Source organism: Cydia amplana, chromosome 4 (assembly GCF_948474715.1).
Source record: "Cydia amplana chromosome 4, ilCydAmpl1.1, whole genome shotgun sequence".
Classification (NCBI taxonomy): Eukaryota; Metazoa; Arthropoda; class Insecta; order Lepidoptera; family Tortricidae; genus Cydia; species Cydia amplana.
Genome location: NC_086072.1, coordinates 19,491,186 through 19,514,823, shown reverse-complemented (window position 1 = coordinate 19,514,823; position 23,638 = coordinate 19,491,186). Strand labels below are relative to the sequence as shown.

Below are 23,638 nucleotides of genomic sequence, written 5' to 3'. Positions count from 1 at the left end.
GATTCGAAATTTAAGATGCGTCAATTAATAGATCTAGAAACGAAATGGATTATGTACTTATGTCAGTGTCAAATGTGACGTTTCTTCAAACAAAAACGTCACTTTTGACACTGACACATCTAATCCATATCGTTTCTAGATCTATTAATTGACGTAGCTTAAAGTTCGAATCGGGCGTTATACTCTAACTTTTTTATGTTCAAATTGTTTTTGAATAGTTATTTGTACAACAAGAGATCAAAGTTTGATATTTCTTCGAGTGCTTATTTTGAGTCCAGTGCAAGCGAAAGATTCTATACTAGATAGAGAATCTAATTTAGAATTTTGAGCGTAGTAAGGGACTCAAAAGCGCACGAGATGTAAATAATTTTGATCTCGTGTAGTTCACAAAACTTTTCACCTCCTCATTAGAGAACCCGAAAAATGTATTCCTTCTTCATCACTTACCTCTATTCACTGATGTTTTCTTCAGATATACCAACAATTAAGTTTTCACCTCAGCAGCTCGAACAAGGGTACTTTGCTACTTAAAAACAGTGAGCAAAATCGCATTTTGCTCATTTTGTCTCACTTAGTGAGCAAAATGCGATTTTGCTCACTGTTTTTAAGTAGCAAAGTACCCTTGTTCGAGCTGCTGAGGTGAAAAATAAATTATATTCTCTTCTACATCACTACATATGTAGTATAAAACAAAGTCGCTTCCCTGTCTGTCTGTCTGTCTGTATGCTTAGATTTTTAAAACTACGCAACGGATTTTGATGCGGTTTTTTTTAATAGATAGAGTGATTCTAGAGGAAGGTTTATATATAATTTGTTAACCCGTGCGAAGGCGGGGCGGGTCGCTAGTAAAAACTAAAGTACTTAACGATTACAATGTATTTTCTCCAAGACCTTGGACCAATGAAAGCTCATATATATTTCAGAAGCAAAAACTATCAGTGATCGGCATGAAATTCGTATCCTGCGTACAATCGTACACATTTGTCACAAGCGATGTGAACGCAATGCACCCTATCCATTGCTTCTCATCGCGGTCATTTTTGTATATTTTACTATGTCGCGCGCAATATACGTCGAAATATTAATAAAATCGATAGCAACCTCAAATGATAGCTCGAGCGAAAAACAATCCTAATAAACCAGTTTTAAGGTTGCCTTTTCTTTAAAAACAAGAACGTCTCAAAGTGTAGATCGCAAGGCCCCTGCATTAGACGTACGTGATCAATCTCTCGCGAGTGGGAGCGTTTTTTTGCAATCGCTCGAGCGGACTGACATTTATTTCCTTTTCAAAGATTTCCGAGGGCCAATAATGATATTTCAACCGCTTACCGAGTTGGGGCCATCCCACAATAGCGTCACCCGATATGGCTGCTGCTCGACGCATCGTTGGCGCAACTGCGCAGCGACGCCTTTTTCCATAGCACTGACTAGACACCGACGCTCAAAAGACGCATTCTGGGGTGGCTCTAAATGCAAGCTATACACCCGAGACAGGCCGAGAACGAGTGTGTACATGCTGCTCTCTTCTCGTCTCGCTCTTTCTTGTCTCGTCTCACGCTTCTCCGATTAGATCGGAGCGGTGCCGAGACTCTCGAGAGGCTCTCGACGAGTGTATACATCCGACACGGTTCGTAAATCTTCTCGTTCATGCTTACGTGGTCATGGCAAGAGTGAGAGAGACAGTGATTTGACCTCGGTCGTCAGTTTGGTTGAGGGATAGTATAGAGCAGCTCTGGGCATTTTATTAAACAATTCTAGAGCACAATCCCATCATTGTGAAGGATGACTCATGCTAGATAGAACGATCCGGGTCCGGCATCCGACACTTCAGTTTTCTATGGCCCCGACCCGGACCGTTCTAGCGTGAGTCATCCTTAAGACACATACATAATAAGGCGAAGGCGGAGAAATTCTCTGATTACTTACGTCACGATTCAGTCATGCAAACTGAAACCGACCAATGTTGCTAAAAATACTGACAGGTAAGTTTCATTTAATACTAGCGACCCGCCGCGGCTTCGCACGGGATAACAAATTATACATAAACCTTCCTTTTGAATCACTCTAACTAATAAAAACCGCAACAAAATCCGTTGCGTATAGTTTTAAAGATCTAAGCATACATAGGGACAGACAGACAGCGGGAAGCGACGTCTTTGTTTTATACTATGTAGAAGACCTAATCTCTTAAAACTCTCTACGGATCTGAGACCGCGGACTTTCGCGGTGTAAAGGTGAAATAACACTGGTTCGTTTTGCCCTCGCTTTCACAGCCAATAGAACCGCATGGCTGGGATTTGCGCTGGACCTTAGAGCGCCGCGATGATTTTATTATCCTGTTATGCCTTTATTTCTATGTCCAATGTAATAAAGAACTCAAAATCATAAAATCAAATCCTGAATATAGACAAGAGCAAAAATTACTGATCGGCATTAATACCTACGGTTTTTATGTTTTCTGTTGTTTTTCTTTGTACAGATACGTCCAATGTAAATTGGTTTGTTTACATTATTTGTCTATTGAACACCACTTTACAAAATGTCTTATTATTAAAAATATAGTGTGTCAAAGGACTTCTCATTTCAAACAGAGAGAATCATACTAACTTTGTTTTACACTAGTAGGTACTAGCACCCAAAAGAAAAGGATGAGTATTTTTTTTTGTTCCTATTTACTGACAAATTGCTTTGACCAACTATACTTAGAAATTCAACGCACTATAGGTATAACCTATACCTACGTTGCTGACATGCGCAACGCGCAACCCATTAAAAAAGAAAAAGGTAACACGTCGCGTCGGTTCGATAAAAAGTTAATGATAATAATGTCTAATAAGTAACAGATAATGAGTGTGTCGAGATTGTTCGCAACAACAGGAAAACATTGCGAAACTGTATACATTTGATAAAGATAAAATACCGGCCTTTATCTATACTAACAGTTACAGCCTACTTTATTGCACACCTCAATACAAGATCCAACGATCGCTAATAAGTAATTGCTTTATGTATTGTTTACATTAGCTATGAACATTGTATTGAGAGATAAATAAACTAAACTAAACTAAACAAGAAAATAACTAAACTATTTTGGCTCAGTGATCCAAGAAAAATCTTTTCACACCTATTCAGAAAAGAGCTTTTTCTTCCCTGCTAGGAGGGATCAAAGTGGCACTTTTCCTTCCTGCTAGGCTAGGAGGGAGCAAAGTAACACTTTTCTGTTCTAGCACACTATTTTTACATTTATTTGCACATTATTTGGTTGATTTGAAAAGCAGTATGTGTCACACGTATCAAAATTATTTCGTCTTGGGCGTTAACACTTGAATCCCTCATTACGCTCAGGATTCAATGTACGCCCTTGACGGAAATATATCATTTTGATCCCTTGTAACACAAACAATCCTCCTCCTCCTTCCACAGGTGGCACGCTCTCGTTTCCTCTGAAACGAGAGCGTGCCCCCTATCCCGGTCCTGCGCAACTTCCTGCCAGTTAAGGACGCAGTTAAGTCACACTGTCTTCCCAGCGATACCTGGGCCGATCCACCGACGACCAGTCGTTCCATGAACGCCCTCTTGACAGCCCGATCCTCTCCCATTCTGAGTAGGTGACTGAAGCAGCGAAGTCTGTGGGCTTTCGTTTCGCCGATAATATTGTGCTCGGCCACTAACTCCTCGTTCTCGGTATTTTTCCGGATTCTCCAGATTTATTATTTTTAATCCATTAGCATGGAAGTATGGATATTAGATCCATACTTCCATACTAATATTACAAATGTGAAAGTGTGTCTGTCTGTCTGTCTGTCTGTCTGTTACCTCTTCACGCTTAAACCGCTGAATCGATCTAGTTGTAATTTGGTATGGAGATAGTTTGCGTCCCGGGGATGGACCTAGGGTAGTTTTTATCCCAGAAATCACCCTTTAAGGGGATGAAAAGCGGGGTGGAAGTTTGTATGGGAAATCGATAAAAAGCAGATTGAGTAAAAATAAGCTACCCAAAATAGTAACTCGGCACGCAGACGAAGTCGCGGGCATAAGCTAGTAATTTATAAAATTAACGGTTGACCTCAACAATAATTGATATAGTGACAATAATTAGTAGGTATAGTTTATACAATAATTGAGTTCGTGTTAAAACATTAATTACGCCACCAGTTTTTCTTGAAGATGCTAAGGTCGCACGAACGTTTGAACAGCCTGGTTAACTTTGAATTCATTCATTATTGAATTGATTACCAAATTAATTGACTGATTTTGGATAGACCAAGGTTGGTGTTGCTCAAACTGTTTTAAGTGTGCCTTTAAAATATCTGCTGAAACAAAGTAAAGCATTTTTAGTTTTTTATATTTTCAAAACCGCATCAAATATAAATATCTCTTTTGAAACTATGTACCTAACTCTAGGGCTAGTACTCGGACACATTGGTAAATAGGTATGTGGTGCTGTAAAACCCGTTTTTAGTGAAAACGTGTTTTCCTTAGTTAAAACTAGTTTTCCGTATAAGGCCTCGGCGAAATACAGTGTGTAAGTCAAATACGGGCAATAAATTAAACCAGATATAGAATTTACCCGTCTTATCATTAATTAAGGTGTTTTTTTTTTAATTACACTTAATTATGACCCCGTGATTAATTTTTTCCACATGTACCGAGCAGCAATGTACTGTAAACATTAAGAAACAAGATGATAATGACATTACGAGATACGAGCTTTTCATAGTAACTGCCAACAAGCGTTGACAGTGACTTTAAAAAGCTCGTATCCCGTAACGTGTGTGGTGTATTACATTGCGGGCCGAATTATTTTGTATGATTATAATTTTCAATGCATTTCTATGCTAACCACCGTTTAAATATTCGCCCGTATTGGATTTACACACTGTATAATAGAACAAATAAATTTGCTGCAGTCACAATCCGATTAGAAGGTTTTAATTTTAAAATCCTGGAAGTGCAGAAGCCAAGGCATGAAGGCAGTGACACGATGAATGGCTGCTTGCCACCGTGTTTTCGAGACGCGATTACACCTTGCGTCTTCTTTAATCCCCTACATTAGTCATGCAAAATGCAGCAGACCCGACCACAGAATACAGTTTTTTATTCAACTGGCCTGCGCTAAGCAATAATATTATGTAGGTCACTGTAAACTCGAAGTACTCATCAAATCACAAAAGAAACTTGTTTCATGCACTCGGTTGATATGTCTTTTGGGATCTCGCACTCAGAATTCACCAGAATCAGAAAAGCATTTTCAATCCTGATGCTAATGAAATAAATAATATAAATTTAAAAAGTGTATATTAAAACGTGACGTAAAAGAACAAATAAATTAGATATAAACTCAAACACGAGAAATAGGTTTTTGAGATATTTTTTGAAAATAATGTTGAGTTTCTTCTTCGTCGTTTTGCTGATCACCCTTTGAAGCCCTGGCTAACATTGTATGACCTGTATTAAACTCGGTGCAATTTTTATTATAGCATGGACGTTATACACAAAGTCATCGAAAACGATGAGGAGGACTTATACTTTGTTTTCATATGGATTACTTCTAAAAGTTTTACTTGACTTCCTGTTTAAGCTATATACTGTGTCCAGACTAACTGCAGCGACTAATTAACGCCTAACGACGCTCCGATGAAAATGCAACAATGCTTCATAATGCTGCCCTTCTAAGGTAAAAGGCCGTATTTTCAAAGAACACTATATGAAAATACGTCCTTTTACCTTAGGAGGGCAGAATGGCCGCCGCCTAGTTGTAGACTTAATAGTACACTTGCCAAAAACTGTGGCGAGTTGGGACACGGCGAGGCCGAGATAACCAGATAACTTGAACGTTATTTTTATGAAAATTACCGCTGAAGAAACGGAGCTTGATACTACTCAAAAAAAACCGGCCAAGTGCGAGATGGACTCGCGCACGGAGGGTTCCGCACCATCAACAAAAAATAGAGCAAAACAAACAAAAAAACGGTCACCCATCCAAGTACTGACCCCGCCCGACGTTGCTTAACTTCGGTCAAAAATCACGTTTGTTATATGGGAGCCCCACTTAAATCTTTATTTTATTCTGTTTTTAGTATTTGTTGTTATAGCGGCAATAGAAATACATCATCTGTGAAAATGTCAACTGTCTAGCTATCACGGTTCGTGAGATACAGCCTGGTGACAGACGGACGGACGGACGGACGGACGGACGGACGGACGGACGGACGGACGGACGGACGGACGGACGGACAGACGGACGGACAGACGGACAGAGAAGTCTTAGTAATAGGGTCCCGTTTTTACCCTTTGGGTACGGAACCCTAATAAAGCGACAGGTATTCGCTAGGTGCACGACTGGTGCTGCCCTCATTTTGGCGGACTTTCTACGTTTGATTGATTGATTGATTGATTTATTTATTGGTAAAATTGGTTGTTTTACAAGTCAAGATTTCTACATATTTACATAATGAGATTAAAATACTAATATTTACACATTTTTACATTTGCAACTAAATCTTAAACTACGCAATTAATTCAACATAAATAATGATATTACAATTTCTTCTTAGAACTACTTAAACATTCATTTAATGATCGTTAAATCTTATGTAGACATTCCATAAGAGTACCTGTGTTTGTGACGATCAGCGCCACTTCCTCCTCCTCCTCCGCACCTTGCCAATATGGCTATTAGCACATGATAAACATTATGTTATGACCTGTGTAGCGTTTTATATGTAAGGATGTAAGTAATATAATAGAGAGTTAGCGGATTTTGTTAGCAAAAAAAATAACCTAAACTAGGGGAGTGGCTAAACAAGGTGTAAGAAAAATGTTGGTGCATCCGTTTAAGGACGTTAAGGGCATATTCGGTATCATGTTCTGATTAGGAAAAACTAGAAGAAAAAAAATTATGACGCGAAAAATGTCTCGTGTATATAATATGCTATTTAGTACCTAGGTAATTCTCCGGATCAGATAAGTCAGTTCAGTTCAGTTCAAATATATTTATTTCTCTAAGATTATAAATCACTTATACGAGAAACAAAGTTTTAGTAATATTAACATAAATTACAGGTAATCCATAAACGAGCATAACATTTTTTTTTTAATAAAAATGGATGTCGGTATTTTTAAATTCACTTAATTATAACAACTTAGTAACATGTTGGTTAGCGACAGCATAGCCGATAGCGCGCGGCGAGCATGCATTGAACCGGTTGTAGCAACTATAAGGCGGGATGCATACTAGGGATAAGTGCATTGTTATGATACTTGTAAATTATATAGTTTAAGATGGCTTATACGTTATTAATAATATTTTAATAGTCATTGTTAATATTTTAATTAGTAGGTTATATTATTAATGGTAATTAGGTATATACGTTAAATATTATTATTGTAATTTTACTTGATTAGGTATTTAAATATATATTTTTGCTTGATTTTTTATTGCACTTATGATTATTATGTTAAGTATGTCTGAAGTATTATTAGATAGGAGTTTTTTTTATATACATATATTTATGAATAGCTAGGAAGTCTTCTTTAGCCATTTATTTTTGGGATATAAATATAATATGTAGGTATATGCATTTACATATTGTACATATACATATTATATTTGTATTATTTGCATTTGCCGAGTGGAACTATTCGTAACATGGTTCGACATCTGTGCAATATCAGCTGTCGTATCCCAACTAACATTAGGCGCTAAATATAAGGGTTAAAAGAGATCTACATAAGCGTTTGTTTACTCCAGAGGTTCTATTGATGTTCTAAAAATAGGAGTTATAGCCGGCTATAACTCCGTAATACCCCCGGATTGGGCACAAATTTTAACACCTTGAGTTGTAAAACGGCGCTACAATAGAGTTATAGGATGAAATAAGAGATAGAAGAGCGCTAAAGTAGTGCTATAATAGCGTTGATTAACTACTTAGGATTTAAAAGGGTGCCAAATAAGGGACTACTAACTATTTGAGTAGTAGTGTAGGGCTATATAGATGATACTTTCAGCTTTAGATGGTATATTAGCATTTAAAGTCAATATTTGTAACACTCAAGAAGGTAATTGCACATTTTTTCCTTAGCCCTATCTGCTTTGGTTGCAGATGTTTCCATTTTGTTTTATTATTCGTAAGCTTGCCTGGGACAGCTTGAAGTGAAATGTAATGGCGGATAATTAAAAGCAAATAATTATTTTAGTTCACTGATGCCGGTGTTATCTGGGGATTTATGATAGCGAAATTAATTACACTGTCAATAACTATATGTATTACTAACAACATTTTAAAGGGCCTCTGATCCTTTGAATATTTATCTGAACCACCCAACAAAAACGCTTAAAGTATGATAATTAATATTCATATTTTCTTAGTTCTTTTAGAGACTTACGGTGTAAGTTTATTTCAAAGAATGAAATTAAAAATTAGGTATGTTCATTGTAGTATAAAACGAAAACTTTTTTGAGACGACCGTTAATTAAATAATGAAATATACTTACCGAATAACCGTCAACACAACAAAATGTAAAAGGGTCAATTTTCAAATAGGCATTTTTCGCTGTCCCACGGCTAAAACTCGAAGTCCATAGGACTTAAAGACTAGATAAGTATGTATATATTTTCATTCAGTGTATTATAAACTTTAAAAATAATGTACAACTGTACCTTAAATATTATTTGTTTCTGACAAAATCGCATTTGAAGGTCCAAAAACGGCGAAATTTGTCGTTTTTCGCGTGTCCCAGTGGCGGCATAGTCCAATAAAAAAAATCATAACTTTAGATGTAGGCAACGTATTATTAATAGCTTTATATTTTTATCAAGAGCAGTTTCTAGATAATATTGAATCATTTCGATAATTTAATGCGTTATTTATAGTCTATTAAATAACGATTAGGTTAACTTTACGACGCAATAGTGCGGTTAGTTGGGCGATGCAAGCGGAAACAGTTTTATTTATGTAAAAACAGGTAATAATCTCTTTCGATATATTTTGGTACGACTACAATGACATTTGTATGGACGCTTCATATGTTAGTACACAGTCGAAATAAAAATGTGTATTTCATAATAATAGTTGCAAATACAGTGTTAAAATATATAGTAAATAAGTGAATTGGTTATATGATGTAAGAAATTTCGCCAAAAAATATTATTGACGACATTTGTACGGCTATTTTGACCGTACAGATGTCGATTGTGGCATACAAATAGAGACATAGTGCCATACAAATGTCGAAAAGGCGTCATACATTACCCCTACCACAACCCTAACCACATTTGTGGTTAGGGTCTTACAAATGCCACAAAATTAATAAATAGTGACATTAACATTTTGATACTGCCATACAATGACGAAAAAATGCCATATACATGTCAAAGGCGCCTTAAAAATTGCTAAATTGTGCCATACAAATGTCGATCTTTAGACGTCCATATCTAGCTTTAAAAAGTAGAGTGGTGCCTCGTACGGTATATTTTTTGTTGTAAAGAATCCTTCCTAAATCGATGATTATAAATCTAAATTTCCAAGAATAAAAAATTGACATACAAATGTCGAAAACACACCCTCTTCAAAAATTGGCCCAAAAGTAAGTTTCTGAAAAAATTAGAGAGTAACTACGTTTGTATGGAGAAATTGGAGAACCGAGCTTGCTACGGACTCTTAAGGCGTAATTAGAGTGACAGAGAAAGATGCCCGTAGTTTACGAACTTCGGTGTTGGCAATAGGCGCTCTGAATCTGTTAAAATGATTTACTTCAACTTCATCGCCTACTTCGCAAACCTTGAGTTTCGACTTAAGTACTTATTGCAATTATCTTGAATGACGACAAAATTACATAGGTACAATCCTAATCCTACCTATATGAGCTGTTTCCTAGGCGACGTTCATATCATTTCTAATGTCGACCAAACTGATTCATATAATTATCTCGCCTTGTGCTCTCGTAGCTTGCAGAGAAAAAATTTGAACAGTGTAACTGTGTACCTGAGATAATAAATAATAAATAAATATTTAAAAAATATGGGGCAATTTTACACAAATCAGTAAGCTCTATCAGGCTCTTGTAACGACGATATAATTATACAAACATCCATAACTCAGGAAAATATACAGTTTGTAAACTAACAAAAAACATTTACTCAAACCCGTTAATGTGTAGATCACACTGAGTCACTTTTACTATGGCACCGACCCCGAAATCGCGAAATAAAATTTGGTTGTTTCATACATTTTGCTGGTCAGTCAATTTTTTTTTTCGCGATTTCGGGATTGGTGCCATAGTAAATGTTGCTCAGTGTGACCTACACATTAACGGGTTTGAGTAAATGTTTTTCGTTAGTTTACATACTGTATAGGTAAGGCTAGAAGGCCATGAGATCCGTATATTTATTACCAGATAAGACGTCAAAGGCCTTATTGTCGCTGTTCCAGTAGATGTCATCTTTAAACATAATGGTGCTGTCAATAGGTGACAGCGAGGTGTCATCCAGGGCTGCCAGTATATAATTTTTGATTATACGAGCCAGGGCCTGCAATTATACGAAATTAGATTGCATTATACGAGAACACAAAAAACAATCGATAATATTAAATCGATATTTTAAAAACTAGGGTCTTACCGCGAAGACCGAAATTCGCAAATTGCGGGAATCTTTCTCTTTTACTCCAGTGAAGGCGTAATAAGAGTAACATGTCGGCAATATGCGATCTTCGATTTTTGCAATTAAGTATAGCCCTGAGGTTGACGTACGGTTCCATTAAATTTTATAACAGTATTGACACACTGTTTTTTGAAGTATTGTCAGTAGTTGGACATCGGTGTTTTATTTCGTATCCAATTATACCGATTGACCACTTATACTTAATAGATACGAAAATAATTCCATTATACGAATTTCGTATCCAATTCTACGATCTGGCAGCCCTGGTGTCATCTATTGGAAATTTGCATGTCGAGCACTAGGATGTTTACATTACAGATTTTAAAAGGCTCGGGCTCGACCAAAATTCCACATGAGTGTTTCCCAAAAAAACTAAGAAATATCTTACTCAAAATTCTTGATGCTTTTGGATTCCTTGTTGGAATATTAAGTACAATTTTATATGAATATTACCGTTTCCACCTAAACGTGACGTAATGGAACAGACAATTTTGGGACACTTAAATATATTTTTTTGGTATTTTTCTGAAGTACTCACGTCAGGCGGCCCTAACCGCCACCTATAACAATCGTTGACAGAAAAGGTCAAGCGAAACATGAATAATGTATGGAAATCATCACATGACTTTTCGTGTCATCCAGATATTTTTTTGTAAGTATATCCGTTTGGATGAAGATAATATTATCAGCTTCCCTAGGCGGGGGCCTTTTTGAAGTGAAAACTTCTTTAGCGGCGCTGGGCACTTTTTGAGGTGGGGAAAAAAGGATACTCGAGACAGCGTAAGGCGATCGTAAGGGGCGTAAGGTGGCCACTCATAATTTAGATGGCATTTAAATCAATAAAGAAAAACTCAATGTTATTTGACATTTATGTTGCGGACTCCTTTTCAAGACTCTTTACCTATGTTCAAATAATTTGACATTGTCATGGCAGTATGTAAATAAACATATCAATTAAAAAGTGTGATCTTATTTGAGAATGATAATAATATATAATAAATAAATAGAATACCTCCGCTAAACGTATGTATCGTGTTACCGGGCGTCGGTAACATAGTGAGGTGAGTTTTCACTTCTGTCGGCACTCCCGGAGTGCAACCGTTGTTGCTTGTTTTTTAAGAGGGGGTAATAGGGTAACCAGGGGTGGTTACTGGTTACTCTACTAAAGCACATGGCACTTAATCTGGATCGACAAGGTAATGGCGCTGTAAGCGATTGTAGATGTACCTATGCACAATTAGGTGATATTACGCCACACGTCGACCGCAGAAGCGTCTAGAACGGCTTGATTACGGTCAATGTCATATTTAGCTCCCATCGCTCATTGTGCACGATTCAAGTGTCACGTACGCGTTGCCGGCCCTATGCTATGACATGATGCCTATGATATTATAACATATAGATATGTATTATCTTTATTTTTTTATATATATACCACACATTTTTGGCAATTGGTTACACTATTTCTTTTTCCGCCATTGCTAACCCTTCACCAATTTCACCATAGTCTGCCAGGTGAATAATTATATAGTAGCCACAAAATCGCTGAACAATATTAATGTCCCATGGAAAAATGGATGTCAGGTCAGTCCATAGAAGATAACATTCTATAGAAGTGGTCTACGCGTGCCTCCGTGAGGGACAAAACATACGCAATGCGACGCTATGATTGGTCGAATTTATTTGTTGATATACACACTATCTTACAATCCATAATAATTTATGGTGGGGAATTTAAAAAAATGTGAGACCGTGACAAGGACAAACAATAATAGCGCTTTCTCTGCTACTCCTAGTGAAAGATACATAATACTATCCCGTTCTGTCAGTTATCCCCACCACTCATGCCCAATCCAGTTAAAATACTAGATTAATGATCAGTCAGAACTTCTGACACCACAATTTTTTTTCAGGATTTCTTTGAGCACTAAATAATAAGGCCAATCTTACATAAATCAACAGACGATATTTCGTTATTTAAAAAAAAGCAACAACGGTTGCACTCCGGGAGTGCCGATAGAAGTGAAAACTCACCTCACTATGTTACCGACGCCCGGTAACGCGGTAAGTACATACGTTTAGCGGAGGTATTCTATTTATTTATTATATATTATTATCATTCTCAAATAAGATCACACTTTTTCATTGACATGTTTATTTACATACTGCCATGACAACGTCAAATTATTTGAACATAGGTAAAGAGTCTTGAAAAGGAGTCCGCAACATAAATGCCAAATAACATTGAGTTTTTCTTTATTGATTTAAATGCCATTTAAATTATGAGTGGCCACCTTACTGGGCTTACGGTCACGTGATCGCCTTACGCCCCTTACGGTCACGTGATCGCCTTACGCTGTCTCGAGTTTATCATTTTTTCCCCACCTCAAAAAGTGCCCAGCGCCGCTAAAGCAGTTTTCACTTCAAAAATCATTGTTACAGGCCGCGGTTCCGACCACGATTTCCAGCCTCCGGTTTATTTGTGTCAAATGTAGGGTTATGGATTGCAAACCAGATTCCCCATAGGATTGATAGTCGGCGTCACAGGTTTTCGCTCAGGATGCCCATCACGTAGCGACGACGGCGCGGGCTCTTATTGCATCTATTGATTTATGATTATATACTTAGACCGGTCGAAAATTATATGAGCTCACAGGCTTCGGTCCGGTCACATTCCATTGAATATGTTTGCTCATCTGATGAGGAAAGCAGAGTCGCCCAACTGCGATATCTGCGACTCTGTCGAGGATGTGCATCACTTCCTAATGGAATATGTGTCCGGACTCGAGACAAGGGGCGCAATAAATTTCAAGGTATATTTCAAGGTAGGTAAGGTAAGGTAGGGATTATACAGTAATGGATATTGGGGTTTTCCAATCTATATTGGCGGAACCCCTTTCAAAAAGTGCGAAATTTGTGTACAGTTTTTTTGATGTATTTGTTTAGTAACGCTCGTTGAAATTCTTTGATATAGAGGCCCAACGGAGCCGACGTGTCTTTTTGATAAAGGCTTCTTTTAAATAAATAGATTTAAAAAAAATATTATATGTTGGTACACTCAGACCGAGAAAAGTCTGCAGCGATTTTGATAGCCCACGCAGTGCAAGTGTCATTTTAAACGTCAAACTTCTATGAATTTATGACGTGTAAATAACACTAGCACTGCGTGGGCTATCAAAATCGCTGCAGACTTTTCTTGGTCTAACTCTAGGTATGTAGGTACTTTGTGAATAACTGGTTCTGACAGTATCTGGTCGCGATACGTCACATTTTGATAGACAGTTACATTAGTGCAAGCTATGCAACCAATCTGTACATACCTAGTTAGTAAAACAATTGGTACATACCTACACAGAATGATTAAGAGCCCATCAACGTGCACACTAGCACCACTGCTAAATAATCGTGATTATTTAAATTTAACGAAAGATATTTAAAAAAAAGGGGGCCGCTACGTACTGTATCCTGTATTAAAGTACCTTTTGAATACATCAAACTAGTTTCTATGTTGCTGGATTCGTCAATCTATGCGTCCAAAGTTAAAACGGCCGTTTTTGTTTTGAGTTCATAACACTCGGTACAATAAACAAACTTATATAGTTAGACACATTGTGCAAGTGTTATTTTAAATGTCAAACTTCTATAAAATTATCATAATATCTACAATTAACTCTGTTCGTTTATTTTAGCATTAGAAAAAAGGTAAACAATCTTGATGTGTCTTTTAATTGAAAAACACGTCTTAAAAATAAGTCACGGCAAATATGTAACAATTATGAATCTAATACGATCATTTATATTCTTCTGCTTTCATAAGTAATACCTAGTTACTGATTTTTTTTTAATTACGCTTACCTTCTTTCTAATGCTAAAAAAACGAACTATAGGCAGGTTGTTGAAAGATTGGGTAGGTTGGGTGATTTATGGCGGGAGCCAAACCATTCAGATAATTTATTATAGACTCATTTTTATCAGGTCAAAATACCTAATTTATTTTATTTATTTTCTAGAAAAGACGATAAAAGTTCAGAAAACCACATTTTAAGTAGGTACCTACGAATTGTTGAAAGACAAGTGATAACTAGAAGCAGATTAGATAACTAATGAGCTCGCTATCTACTGCAGTAACGTCCAAAACGACTGATTTAAAAATATTTAATAAGATACAAAAGTCAACATTAGATTTCACTCTTAACGCTAAGCAGTCAGTCACACTTCACTAATTGAAAAAGTATTGCCAAACCACTGTTGTTATGATCCCCAGAAAGATAGGCAGCATCCAAGCGGTCAGAAAACCTTCTTTCTTAACTACAGTAACATTACAGTATTGCGGTCCTATTATCTCTGGTGCTTTTTCCTCATCGACCAGCTCACCGATCCTGTATTTATTCATTAACTCCTTAGCGTCCAAACTGTGTCCAATGTCGTCGAAATCCTCCGTCGCGTCTTTACCAACAACGTTGACCAGGACCTCATGACCGCCGGGATGTTCGTCGAGGAACGCTTTGACATCGTAAACGTGGTTGTGGATTATGATGACGTTGTTGTCTTTTTGGTTGTATGAGGAAACCTCGGCGCGCGTGAAGCGTTTCGTGTCGGACATGGTGCGAGTTTCTGACTCGGCGCGCAGGGCAAGACTAGCGAGGCGTGCGCGGGCGCCGGCAGAGACAAATACGAATGGTATTATACACGCAACTAATATATATTAGTTGCGTGAGCGCTCACAAACCTAATTTATAGCAGAACCGGTGTATCGTGACCTCGAGATACGTATTAACTATATGTTATCGAAGACCATACTTATATTTGTTAACTTAAGACATAAGACTGAGTTCTTGGTAAGCATTAGGAATGATTATCGGTCCTCCTCGCCCCGCACTATGATAACTAATTTATGCTACGTCATTATGGCTCATGAGAACCGTGTTTATGCTTACAACACTAAACACCAGCTATTTTGTGCTGAGCGCAAGATGACAACGTTGATTTTTTAAAGTCATTCAAAGATAGAGGTTACGTAAATGTCAGAAAATATAAATTTACGCTTTTGTTAACAGTTACTTAATGTACTAACATGTCACTAACATAAGTTAAGAGTTACTAATAAGTTACTAATATATTATGGAAAAAAATACTGAAATAAATAATAGTTTTATTTTATTTAATATTTAAGTTTCGCATTTAAGTATTAACCTACTAGCGACCCGCCCCAGCTTCGCATGGGTTACACAAAACCGTAACAAATTATAAACCTTCCTCTAGTATCACTCTATTGAGAGGTGAAAACCGCATGAAAATCCGTTCAGTAGTTTTTGGGTTTATTGCAAATATACAGACAGACGAGGCGTGGGACTTTGTTTTATAAGATGCTGTAGTGATAGTGATTAAATAAAGTGCAAAATTTCGTGATGATGTAAATTCTCCACAGTGAGTGAAAAGTGACGAGGAGCAATCCCTATTTCCTAGCAACAAAGTACGCTTGCGCTTGTTTGAATTCTGAATGATTCTGTATTTTATTTTAACTTCTTTTTACGTACTTATGCATAATCTAAATCGATACAGAGCAACGATAAGTAGTTAAAAAAAAGCGGCCAAGTGCGAGTCGGACTCGCCCATGAAGGGTTCCGTATTTAGGGGATTTATGGCGTATTAAAAAAAAACTACTTACTAGATCTCGTTCAAACCAATTTTCGGTGGAAGTTTGCATGGTAATAATGTACATCACATTTTACCACTTTGGAAGTGTCTCTCGCGCAAGCTATTCAGTTTAGAAAAAAATGATATTAGGAACCTCAATATCATTTTTGAAGACCTCTCCATAGATACCCCACACGTATGGGTTTGATGAAAAAATTTTTTTTGAGTTTCAGTTCTAAGTATGGGGAACCCCCAAAATTTATTGTTTATTTTATATTTTTGTGTGAAAATCTTAATGCGGTTCACATAATACATCTACTTACCAAGTTTCAACAGTAATAGTTATTATAGTTTCGGAAAAAAGTGGCTGTGACATACGGACGGACAGACGGACAGACGGACAGACGGACAGACAGACAGACAGACAGACAGACAGACAGACAGACATGACGAATCCATAAGGGTTCCGTTTTTTGCGATTTGGCTACGGAACCCTAAAAATGTAATTAAAAGATAACTAAATATTTATTGTCATTTCAGCGCGAATCGTTTTGCGTCAGAATCTTTCTCCGATAATTACTTTAAAAAACCGGCCAAGTGCAAGTCGGACTCGCGTTCCAAGGGTTCCGTACATTAAATCCGACTCACGCTTGACTGCACATTTCTAATAGGTTTTCCTGTCATCTATAGGTAAAGAACTATTTTGTGCAAGTATTTTTTTCAAAATTTTAGACTCAGTAGTTTCGGAGATAAGGGGAGGGGGAATGGTCATTTTTTGCCTATTTTTTTTGAATAACTGCTAAACTATTAATCCTAAAATTATAAAAAATATATATAATTTGAGATTGTTACAATGAGCTCTTTCATTTGATATGTAACACGATATAGTTTGAAAAACTTTATTTTTGAATTTTCTCATTTACCCCCCAAAAATAGCCTCCATATTTAAAATTCATTTATTTACGTTACACGTCCATCTTTGGGTCACAAACTTACATAATGTGTGCCAAATTTCAACTAAACTACTGGACCAATTAGGTCCAGTAGTTTCGGAGAAAAGAGGCTGTGACAGACGGACGGACAGACAGACGAGTGATCCTATGATGATTCCGTTTTTTCCTTTTTAGGTAAGTACATACGGAACCCTAAAAAGTAAGTATCCGATACTTAGGTACTTTTATCTCATTAGCAAATGATTCATTACAATAATTTAATGAATGATTTCTACCAAAAATCTACGTAACTTATTTACTAAATCATACCTAATGATCATAAGCTAAAAATACCACGGTGCTTATAAAGGAATGTAATTGGTAAATTTTATAAGTCAAAATAAGAATAAGAGTATGATTACTTTAGTTGTATTTATTAAATAATACAAGGTAATACCTATCGCCATGAACATCGAATGTTATTACCTCATGAACATCTGGGGGCACCGTGCCCCCACCAAGTCGAGCAAAACAAAGAGGCACGGCCGTACCATCCTTTTCTCGAAGCGATTCAGGCCATTTTCGACGTCCTGTAATTTTGTGCTGGCTGAAGCTAGAACCCTGAATTTTCAGTAATATATAGGGCTTAACATTATTAAGATATATTCTCAAAAACATTTAATTTGAACTAATGAACTTGTAGTTTAAGAAAAATTGGGTGATAAAATTTAAATATTTTGGAATGTACAATATGTATCCGTAAAAAAAAATCACGCACGTAATCTTAATATCTAATAAACTATATTGCATAAAACAACCAAATCTTATTATGTATGTCTAATAAACTTATAATTGCAAAATATTCATAGTTAATACTAATACAAACTATACTACTAAACAATATACCAAAATAAACATAAAGAACAATAAACTAAACTTTTAAATGCGATAATCTTATTTACTTTTTTTTTTTTGCATAACAACATATCAAAATAAATATAAATAACAATAAACTAAAATTATAAATGCAATAATTTTAATCACTTATTTGTTAATTGCATAAAATTATATAAAAATATACATACTTATATCAATAAAAGAATAATGTATAAAAAAAATTATATAAATGTATATATGTACATATAAATAAAATAAAATAATAATTAAAAACGATAATAAATAAATATTGCAAATAATTGTAATCTGTTAAGCTATTTCTAACAAATACTAATACTCTGTGACTTGCGCTATTATACCCAATTGACTTCTCCACGCCAACTGCTTCGTAGCTCGCCGACATTCGTCAGGCGACGAGTTCCCTTTGACCCGTTGACGGACGCATGATTGGTAAACCAGTATAAAGCCACTCACTATTCCGAATAATTGCGCTAAATCGGAAGTCACACTTATATTTGATGGCGTAAACTCGCATGCGCTTGGTAAGCGTCGGGAATGCGCCATATTTAACTGCACGAGTTAAGCTATCCGAGCCGGTTAGTAACGTATTTCTTTCTACCCACTTTCTAACCAAACTAATGTTTTGTACTGAATGATTACTTATTTATTTGTCTGCACGTTAGTCCTAAGATATATTATAAAAATTGTATTCTCAAGTAAGCCAATTTTGTAAATTCTTTTTGTGAATAAAGTTCTTAAACCATAAACCATAATTATTGCACGTCAAAGTTCCTTATTTTCGACACTGACACATTCACCCACTCACCAATCATCATACTCGATCTCATACTTCTAGCATACCCACAAGCTTCAAATTTTAAACATAAGTAGTTTTCAGCTTATCAAGCCATAGAAAACCTAAAAATATTGCAATATCAGTCACGTTTTAAAGATGAACTGCATAAGTAAGTTTGTAATCCCATATAAATATATGCTATAAGTTACTGTTGCAGTTCCTACAAATAGTAGGTAAAGTAAAGGTACACTACGATGTACGATGTGAGTATGAATGAAGATGTGTTTAGTTATGATATGTGTATACATAGTATGGGTATGAGTACCCGAAAGGAAGGACTGCCTACAAAAAGAGATGAGATCCCATCAAAAACATTACATGTAAATGTTTTTGATGGGATTGAATTGATACGATAGCAAGAGATTCACATACAAAAATATGTACAGGTAGCAGCAGAAGTTGCTGCTGAAGTTCAAAGTGATCTTGACGCTACTTTTATTGTTAAGGTTAAATAAGAGCGTGTCAAGGTAATTGTGAACACCTCGCCCGCTTAGCAACTTCTGCTGCTAACTGTACTCGCTACGTAATAACCAATTCTCAGATCATTGGCCTTGAGAGATAATTTAAGGCCAGTCCAAATAGGAAAACTTTACCGTCAATGTGATTAATGTTTGATCGAATCAGGTGGTGCGGACGCAAACGCCAATTTGGCTCGCCGATTTCGACCGCCGATTATGACCGCCGATTATGACCGATATTACCGATACAATGGAGGTGCGGACGCAAGAATACCTACCAATTTGTGACTTGGGACACTTAGTAGGTATTCGCGATATGGGGCATTTTTTAGGGTTCCGTAGCCAAGTGGCAAAAACGGAACCCTTATGGATTCGTCTTGTCTGTCTGTCTGTCTGTCCGTCTGTCCGTCCGTATGTCACAGCCACTTTTTTCCGAAACTATATAAGAACTATACTGTTGAAACTTGGTAAGTAGATGAATTCTGTGAACCGCATTAAGATTTTCACACAAAAATAGAAAAAAAAACATTAAAAATTTTGGGGGTTCCCCATTAGGGATTGCTCCCGGGAAATACCGGTACCGAAAGTACCGGGAATTCCCGGGATTTAGTGCCAAGCGAAGAACCGGGATTTCAAAATTAAAATCCCGGTACTCCCGGGATTTTCGGGACTAAAATTTCCGGTACAATATTTGACTGCTTTCTGTTACTTAGCATGAAATATCATGTTTTATAAAGAAAATAAATATATTTTATCAATCTAAGGCTGATGGTAATACTTTTACGGCTGACCACTACATTAAAATAAATTATAAAAAAAGTCAATGGGTTTGACAATGCCGACAATATAAAATTGCGTAATTTGATACTTTAAGGGCATAAATGTTTGTACGATAAATAATTTTATACGAACAATTAGTTATTTCATATTTGTATACTAACTAGAAGCAAAAATAGAGACAATTTTGTAATTAATAAAATACTACTTTTAATTCAAATTCAAACACTGTATAAGAAACTCACATATGATAATGATATTTTAAATGAATTAATAACTCTGGCTGAATAATTTCTTGATTTGTCGTATTGATAGTTCTGTTATTATATGTTCGAAGGTCCACAGCCCATTTTGAACGTATGCGAAAATTATCATTTTTTTTTATTCTTTTTCACAAAACGTCTTACATATTTAAAAAAAAAATGATGACATTACTGAGCCACAATTCAGTTTTTGCCAATCAACAAAGATATTAAAAATATCATGTAGTTTAGGGAAAAAAAACAAATTATATTAATGATTTTGTGACTTAAAGACACATATTATGGTATAAAAGAAGTGTGTACCTTCACTGTGCTACTTTTTTATTGTTTTAAGAAAGATTCGTGGTCGTTTTACGCTTTTTTTTACTGAAAATTGATGTGAAAACTGATTTTTGAAGGCAGTCCCGAAAGTACCGAAAATACCGGGAAATCCCGGTTCCATTTTTGCCCGGTACCGAAAATCCCGGTTCTTTTAAACAGTACCGGTTCTGCAATCCCTATTCCCCATACTTAGAACTGAAACTCAAAAAAAATTTTTTCATCAAACCCATACGTGTGGGGTATCTATGGAGAGGTCTTCAAAAATGATATTGAGGTTCCTAATATCATTTTTTTCTAAACTAAATAGCTTGCGCGAGAGACACTTCCAAAGTGGTAAAATGTGATGTACATTATTACCATGCAAACTTCCACCGAAAATTGGTTTGAACGAGATCTAGTAAGTAGTTTGTTTTTAATACGTCATAAATTCCCTAAATACGGAACCCTTCATGGGCGAGTCCGACTCGCACTTGGCCGCTTTTTTTTAGAGCTCCACACAAAACTGTTCCCAGAGCTCTTATGGGATCGCTTCGGTCTTACAAATCGGAACCTGTCAGCTCCCAAGGGCTCAAATTTGCGTCAGAACGTTTATGGGTGACGTCATATCGTGGGAAATGACGGGTTAAACGCGTTTTTCTCAAAGACCGTTTGATGTGGGTGGGTAAGTACCTAAAACTTGGAACAGTTATAGCAAGTACTGTCACCAACACTGTGAATAAGTCAAAACCGCTTATTTCTGTTTTTTTTTTTAAATGCTCAAATATCACCATAATTGTTTGCTATTGTCAATATTCTATTCAAGGTTAACACAATCATAGCGCATGGCATGATTCGCGTGAATTTACATTGTTTTCTGATAAACATACCTACTTTGTAAAGTAGTTACCTACTTACTTATATATATACCTATAAGTAATTACGTGTGTATATAAATACTTAGTATTTCTATAGTGTGTACATAAAAGACAAGTCGTGACGACGTGCAAGTCACTAAACAGCTTTAATGTGGCGGATATCACCGATTTCGACGTAATTCGTGTTTTCTATGGAACTATATATTTAGGTACATATAGTTACATAATTATTATCTACAGACCGACTCACATGTTATTACGCAACTTGCCACGAAGTGTGTAAAGGAGGGGACGTATTCGACAAGCGACGTTTGACGTATCGTGTTGAACTCCCGTTGAATCGGAACAACTGTGTAAAATTTGACATTAGCAATCCACAGTTAGGTGACAACCAAACCAAACCATTATTAACCTTAAAGTAGTAATAAAATAAAGTTGATTTTTGTTGAATTATTGGTTGTATGTGTTGGTGTGAATTAATGATATTATCCGCAGTTGATGAACATGCGATTGAAACAGTTGTACATCTCGAATAGGGATGCTGTTAAGCAATAATGCGTCAAACCACATTAATTTTTCAATAAGATGTCAACTCAAAAAATTGACGCTTAAAGTTGACATTTTATTGGAAAATGGATGTGGGATGACTCATTTTTGCTAAACAGCATCCAATTTATTTTAGATGTAGTGCATTATTGTTTTCCTTCGAAAGATGCAACACGAGCATGATACTTAAGCAGAGGCCTGATGCAACCAGTAAAACATATACCTACTTATATACGCTGGCCAAAGTTATCAATGTGATAACACTGATAACAACATGAGAGCCTTGACTGGTCGACGCTTGATCGAAAGAGACAGAAGCATTATTTTATTTATAATAACTATAATAATTAGGTATTTCGATAATTGCGTCAGACTCAGATATAGGTACGCCCGCTGGTGGTGCTGATAATGAAATTAGCAAAATTTCAGATCCTAAATTATAATCTAAGATTAAATTCCAAGTAGGTATAACTTATAACAGTAAAATCAATTAAATTTCGATACTGTAATCAATGGTAAACAAGTGATCAGCTGTCGGAAACGTGACGGGGAAAGTTCAAAACGAAAGCATTACAATAATTACCTTTAATAATAAAATAGTGTACAAAACCTTAACAATCCTTATACTAAGCAGTCCAGCTACGTGAAGTACAGATACACTAGCGATGCAGCCAGCGCAGCCAGCAACGGTACACGCCAAGTACTGAACAATCCTGATCCTCCATCGTGCTTAACATCGTCCCATTTGACGTTTTTCTTCGTCTTCTCGACTCTCTCTGACTCCACGATTTCACCAACTAGATATTTCTTCATGATGTCTCTAGCGTCTATGCTATGGCCGATATCATCGAAGTCTTCTGAGGCGTCCGTGCCTCCGACACCAACTAGGACCTCATGGCCGCCTGGATGTTCGTCCAAGAACGGAGTAACGTTGTACACATTGTTGTGGATGACGAAAAGGGTGGCTTCAGGCTTGTTTTGGGCCTCTACTTCGGCGCGAGTGTATTGTTTGTCGGACATGGCGCGAGCTCGACGGCCGGGGGGCTACTGGCGATGCACGCGCGTATATTATATCTGCAATGACCCGGTTGCCGTGACTTTGGATACACTTGAGGTTATATGATCGTCAGTTAAGAGGGAACGTGTTTTGTTTTATGTAATAATTGAGTATTTCTACCAATTCTTACGGTACCAACGTTTTGCTCCAAAGTACAAATGCATTTATTTCATTATTTGTTACAGCTGTTCTTGTTATTGTGTGTTGTTGTTGTGTTGTGTTGTTTCTTAGCTACTGAGCGAATTTTTGTTCTTAGGGAACTCATTACGGCCTAAAGCTAATCTTGGAGGCACTATATGGAATGTACATATAAGTACAAGGTGACATAATTACTTAGTTTGCCGTCTATCGTCTAGTTTAGTAGAACTCATTTACA

At 36.5% G+C, this 23,638-nt stretch overlaps 2 protein-coding genes across 2 annotated transcripts; both read right to left on the bottom strand.

The window, feature by feature from the left end:
- Positions 1–14,805: 14,805 nt before the first annotated feature.
- LOC134647678 (cytochrome b5-like) lies at positions 14,806–15,319 on the bottom strand. Its single transcript, XM_063502033.1, has one exon. It carries the CDS (start codon positions 15,265–15,267, stop codon positions 14,884–14,886), a length of 384 nt encoding a protein of 127 aa, XP_063358103.1. The 5' UTR covers positions 15,268–15,319; the 3' UTR covers positions 14,806–14,883.
- Positions 15,320–22,788: 7,469 nt separating this feature from the next.
- Positions 22,789–23,257, bottom strand: LOC134647412 (cytochrome b5-like). Its single transcript, XM_063501766.1, has one exon. The coding sequence runs from the start codon at positions 23,223–23,225 to the stop codon at positions 22,845–22,847; it is 381 nt and encodes a 126-aa protein (XP_063357836.1). The 5' UTR covers positions 23,226–23,257; the 3' UTR covers positions 22,789–22,844.
- Between the last annotated feature and the right edge of the window lie 381 nt (positions 23,258–23,638).

Excerpts from the sequence above, each read along its gene's own strand:
- LOC134647678 (XM_063502033.1), bottom strand. The coding sequence starts at position 15,267 with ATGTCCGACACGAAACGCTTCACGCGCGCCGAGGTTTCCTCATACAAC.
- LOC134647412 (XM_063501766.1), bottom strand. The coding sequence starts at position 23,225 with ATGTCCGACAAACAATACACTCGCGCCGAAGTAGAGGCCCAAAACAAG.